General features: G+C 37.3%; 1 protein-coding gene across 1 annotated transcript; it reads right to left on the reverse strand.

The window, feature by feature from the left end:
- Positions 1-1093: 1093 nt before the first annotated feature.
- Positions 1094-5541, reverse strand: LOC104231267 (probable protein phosphatase 2C 40). Its single transcript, XM_009784232.2, has 4 exons — positions 5270-5541; positions 2591-3730; positions 1857-2121; positions 1094-1476 (listed from the first exon to the last, which is right to left on the reverse strand). Exons 2-4 carry the CDS (start codon positions 3722-3724, stop codon positions 1349-1351), a joined length of 1527 nt encoding a protein of 508 aa, XP_009782534.1. The 5' UTR covers positions 3725-3730; positions 5270-5541; the 3' UTR covers positions 1094-1348.
- Between the last annotated feature and the right edge of the window lie 459 nt (positions 5542-6000).

Consider the following 6000-nt stretch of genomic DNA (forward strand, 5'->3'; position numbering starts at 1 on the left):
AATTTGCGGCGTTTAATCCACGAGCTCTCTCTTGCTTCTTGTTATAACTTCTGGTGTCTTTTCTGAGTTATGAAGACCCCTATTTATAGTTGTGGAAGAGAGGAGTTATAATAAGAACAAACTCTTTCCTACCAATCAAATTGAAGTGTGATATGACCGCATTTGATTGGCCAGAACATGTCACTTACACACGTGGCACGATTTCATTGGCCTTTTAGTGTGACTTGGCATGGCTTGTCATTTTGACACGTGGCATGATCATATTGGCTTTTCCGTTTGACTTGGTGCACCACGTCATTTGACACGTGACATCAAACTGAACCTCTAGGAAGATGTCATCTTGGGCTTAATGAAGTGGGCCCATCATTTTAGCCTAATTAAATGGGCTAGCCCAATGGATTAAGACTTATTTATTTAATCCATATATAGTGGACTTATACAATTAATTCAATTATATTAGCCCATAATATTTATTTGGACTAGCATATTTAAAATATAGTCCATATTATTTTATCGATTTAAATTCGTTAAAATTTTAATGCTTACCACCACATAGTTGACAAAATATTTTGATAAGACACTTTTCAATGCTCGAAAGGTCGAGAAGCTACAAAGTTAGCCCCAACAAGAAGAATCATTTCAAAATAAAAAAAGAAAGGAAAAGGAAGATGAGCCTTCTTCAGCCATTGATAATGAGCAATATGATTCTTAACCTTAGAAAAAGGGAATCAAATCAAAGCATATTTATTTTAGCTAAATGAATGTGACTCCCTCTCATATTCCTCTATCTAAACAAATATTCTTTTAAATATTTTACCTTCTTGATCAAGCCTTTGTCTTGTAATTTTCAAAATTGTCAAATCTCATCCGACACTCAAGTCAATAATGCCCATACTTTAACACACTAATTTCACGGCGCTTGTAGAAACCCCCCGACGCCCAAAAAGACAAATATCTTCTTTTGATAATATTGGTGTTCAAAGTCAATTTGCGCGCACAACACAAACATATCAATGAGAAGTTAGAGATTTTTTTTGGGTGGGTGGGTGGGGGTTGTGTAGAAGGAGGTGGGGTGTAAGCGGGAAGGAGAGAGTAATGAGAACTAATTCTTATCTGTTTAAGGAAAATCCATCATTTTCATGCATTCATGAAAATGAGAAACATTCTGTACATAACTAAGGTCAGGAAGAAGGTCTTAAGTTTAACAAATCCAAAAATTAATGAAAAAACATAAACACTATTACTACAAGTAAAATAATTCACTCCCCTTCTATTTTTCCCTCACATTAGGGACCAAAAAGAAAAAGGAAAAATAAAAAGGCAAGAAAATTTCTTCAAATCGACAAACTCATATGCATGTTGATGCTTTTGAGGTGCGTTTGTTCATTCCAAGGATTATTACAATGGCTGTTATATCATCATGATATTTCCTTCTCCTACCAGCTGGTATGCTCATCAACTCTTCCCTACTAAATCCTGCAAATTGAGGGAAAATTTATTCATATTTATTTAGTAGAAATATCCACAATTTTATATATCCTCAATGATTAGCTCATCAAGAAAATGCAAATGGGACGCGGAAACACCTTAGTATATTCTATTCTTCTGCTGATCTCACTTTAATAACGACTAGAGCTTAAAAAAGTGCTTAGTCTGCAACCAGTTATGTTTCTTCTCTAAGATTATCTGGATTCATTGACTTTGTTAAACCAATGAGGATGCAACCAAAAGTGCTGACGGACGAAATAGTAGTCTAATAGATTTTATTATAGGATTAAATTCAAAAAGAGCCAGGAAAAGAAAGTTAATGTGGTGGGATGGGGACAGAAAAGTGATGCAGCGCCACGAAATTGTACCTGCACAATCTGCTGCTCGCATCACAAGCTGCTCCACTAGAAATTTGGCTGGATCACCAGAAGGGTGACGTAGGATATAAGAATGGACAAGTTTAACAACCTCATCATTGCTGAAGAAGTCAAATAAACCATCACTTCCAAGCACAACAAACTGATCTGAACTTGAGATTTCGTGTACAGTCATATGTGGTTGCACAGAAACATATGGTGGACTGATCAGATTACGGACTCGAAGAATTCCCATCAAAGCATCGTTCATTGATTTCTGCAAAAAAACAATGAATTGTTAAACCTTATTTTGATAGGTAAGCAGGACAAAAAAGATTGTACCAATATAGTCACTAAGGTAACAAAATCTCTGATATCCAGAGGCGGATCTAGTCTTCTGACACCGGTTTCAACTGAATCCATAACTTATGACGCGGAGCATAAATTTATGTATAAAAGTTCATTGCAATAAATAGTAGATATGAAAACATACTTTTAAAAATACAATGGGTTCAATGGTAAGAACTTTAAAGATTGAACCCATGGAGTTTAAATTATGGATCCGCCTCTGCTGATATCTGTATTGATTATAACCAAAACTGATTTTCTTTGAGATAATAGAGCAATTGATCTCGATAAGAGAGCAAAAAAAGGCTTTGCCTCTGTAAACATGGACAGATACTTCTAGTATTAAGAATAGCAAGGTAAGTGCAAACTGACTAAAGTAAACAAATCTGAAGTTGTACCTTTTTCAAATAACCTACTCCAAGTGCCCGAGTAACCTTTAGCTTTCCCTTGACTTTTCCAGCCACGATAGTTTTGGGATCATCAGGGTGATCCTTTAGTAGTCGAGTTCTTTCGGATTCATCATCAACACTATGGCAAGCGGTCAGCTGCACAGCCTGCAACACTTCATCGTTACATTGTGTTGTCAATACAGCTCGACTATCACCTACGTTGAGCACATACATGTTTTTCCCGAGGAGAAGCACAGCTAAAACACAGCATCCAATGGATACCAAGTCCGGGCGGTCATCCATTTCCTGTTCAACCATATGGAGGAAATCGTTCTCAGCTTGAAAAAGAGCTTGTTCGAGGCTCTTAAGTACCTTCTGCTTAAATGAGTCACATGATTTTTCCACTTCCGCAAAGCGATCAACATATAATCCCTGATTAATGCTAGATTTGCCATCTTGAATGGCATCGTGAAGGCTTCCACATAAACCCAAACGGTCAGAAAGTTTACCAGACTCCTGTCCTATTTCCCAATCCAATAAATTGAGGTGATTTCCAATTGTTTCATATAATGTACCGGCCAGATAGTCAGCTGCATCTCTTCCATTAAAGCCATCATATATGCCGCAGAAAAGTGACCCATTCTCTTCAGAACAAACAGCCTGAACTCTATCTTCACCTGCTGCACCGCCTGCAATTTTAACTTCTGTTGCATTAAGGAAACCTTCACTTCTGGGAGGAGCACTCATTGACCTCAATGAAAATAAATCGTCGCCAGGTAGCTCACGTGGAGAGGATGGACTACCACTCAAGATTGACAAATTGCTCTGGAAAGAAGATGACAATAAATCCAATCTTGAGAAAGACGGTGAAGAGGGAATCCGGCGGAAAGAAGTAGGTGAATCCAAGGCTGGAAGTATCTCAGCTTCAAACAAGCCATTGCAAATATTTGTGTTAGCTAGTGTGGCATTGGCACTTAAAGCCGCACCGGACAAGCAAGAGAAGGAATTGTTGGCTCTTTGAAGTTTAATTCCATGGCAGTTGTGAATACTGTCTGATTCGTCACCCGAATCATCTGTGCAGTGATAGCCAAAACTTATTTTGATTTCTCCTCCTGAGTCAGCTATTGTTTGCCCATACATCATTTTTGCCTGAAAACAAGTCAACGTAACCAAAAGATTAATGTACTACTATTTGTTAAGAACTTCTGCAGCCAATAACAACACAAGCTACTCTTTACAGGAAATGAGATGTCTTTGTGATGTAAAAAAATGCTTAAGAAACTCCGTTATGCCATGGCCAACTCTAGAATGTTTAGACAAGTAATGCAGCTCGGGAGAACCTAGGAGCTAGTTAATACTAAATCCTACAGTTTCTTTATTTTCTCCAGGGAGGGAACTCCACAAAGGCAATGATAGAGTTGAGAATAATCAGGTAGCAAAAACAAGTGCCATTTCAAGTAAAAGAATCACAGAGGAAAAATATAGAAAAGGGCGAACACCGCTCCTCCTTAGCTTACCCTAGACTAAGAAGTATTGGGGAGAGGTGATCAGGCAGGATATGGCGCGACTTAGGGTTACTGAGGACATGGCCCTAAACAGGGAATTGTGGAGATCGAGCATTAAGGTTGTAGGTTAGGGGAAATTGTGATGTCTTTTTTACAGCGCACTAGAGTGAGACTAGCCAGTTAGGAATTAGTCTTAGGATGCTATTGATCAACTACTGATGATGGGCTTTATCTTCTGTGTATTAATACCTTACATCTTTCTCGTATTTCCTATATCTCTTATATTGCTGTTACTTTGTTTTTTATGGTATTTATGTTATGTTATGGATTTTATGGTACTTTATGTTGTTTTATTATGAGTCTATTGATAGTACTAATATAGTGTCTCTTGTTGCCTCTTTGAGCCGAGGGTCTCCTGGAAACAGCCTCTCTGCCCCTCGGGGTAAAGGTAAGGTCTGCGTACATATTACCCTCCCCAGACCCCACTTGTGGGATTACACTGGGTTGTTGTTGTTGTTGTTGTTGTTGTTGTTTCAGAGTACATAATATTCCTGAATGGACCAGAAGGTAACAAGCAATTGCATTTTACAAACAACTAGACTTCAATCCTAAGCAAGCGGCTATACGAATCCGCACTACTCCTATCTCTCCATTTAAGTTAAAAGCTATTGGATAGCCAAATTTTCCTATTCAGCAGGCCAACTAGTAGCACATCACATCACATCTTAAGAACTTCAAAGCTTAAACATAGAAAGCAAAAGCCAAGAACAACATAGAACATAACAACAACAAAATATGAATAAATTGGTGGCTTGTCCATTAATTTGACCCTAGATAGAGTTGAATGAATAGCCAACCCATGACAATACAATAACTCAATAAATAAAGCTGGATTAAATTAGACCATTTCACCTCAATAGCGTCTAATTTGTCATTTTCCAACCCTTATTTTCTACCACAGATATTGCTACAAAAAACAAAGCTTTTCCGTGAAATACAGATAGTTTCAGCATTTGATTTTCAATTTAGCGAATGTCAAACCGTATCTGGCAAATCTGGCCTATAACATGACAAACCAGAAAAAACAAAATCCACCAACCAACAAAGCTAACTTAATCAATCAAGAACATCCAACAATTTGCGAAGTAACCAAGAAAAGGAAAGATTGAATCCAAGAACTAACCTTTATTGATTTTTCAAAAGCTGAATTTGCTGTATGTATCAAGAAAGTTAAGATTATGTGCAGTGAAGAAGGCAAAGTGGGAAAGTTGAAGATGAGAAGTCTACGATAAATTGGATGGTGAAGAGGAGAGTCGACTAAATATAGAAAAAAGAGTGGTAGGGTTGGGGTGGGGGGTTGTAAATTTTGTATGGCTGACGTTAATGGAGAAGGGAGGGGAAAGAGGAAGGAAGAGAAGAAGGTCAAATAGTCTCACCGGTTATTTCGTTACACTACACACGACTACTACTCTTGCTACTATTTCAATTCCCAAATTAGTCCATAAAAAAAGAAATTCATGTTATAAATAAAGATCGTAAAGTAAAGACAAGTATAGAGAGAAACTGATATATTATTCGAATTCAAACTGACTTACATAATGAATTGAAATCCCTTCTATTTATAGAAGAAATGAAGCTGCTGTGTAAGATGCTACTATATCAGATATGAATAATCTTCTATTGAGAGCAATGTTTATCCATAACGGAGTACTGAAAGGATAAACTTATTATATCCGATATGGATAATCTTCTACCGGGGTAGTGTTTATCCATAACTGGGTACTGAAAGGATAAGCTTATTATACCCGATATGGATAATCTTCTACCGGGGATAATGTTTATCCATAACTGGGTACTGAAAGGATAAACTTATTATACCCGGTATGAATAATCTTCTACCGGGGTAATGTTTAT

The sequence above is a fragment of the Nicotiana sylvestris genome, chromosome 1, assembly GCF_000393655.2.
Source record: "Nicotiana sylvestris chromosome 1, ASM39365v2, whole genome shotgun sequence".
Lineage (NCBI taxonomy): Eukaryota > Viridiplantae > Streptophyta > Magnoliopsida > Solanales > Solanaceae > Nicotiana > Nicotiana sylvestris.

What these genes read in the sequence shown, in the direction of transcription:
- LOC104231267 (XM_009784232.2), bottom strand. Translation starts at nt 3,724, where the DNA reads ATGATGTATGGGCAAACAATAGCTGACTCAGGAGGAGAAATCAAAATA. An exon ending in GAGTAGGTTATTTGAAAAAG is followed by an intron (nt 2,122 to 2,590) that starts GTACAACTTCAG and finishes GTTTTTTTGCAG; the next exon opens with AAATCAATGAACGATGCTTT. An exon ending in GCGAGCAGCAGATTGTGCAG is followed by an intron (nt 1,477 to 1,856) that starts GTACAATTTCGT and finishes CTCAATTTGCAG; the next exon opens with GATTTAGTAGGGAAGAGTTG.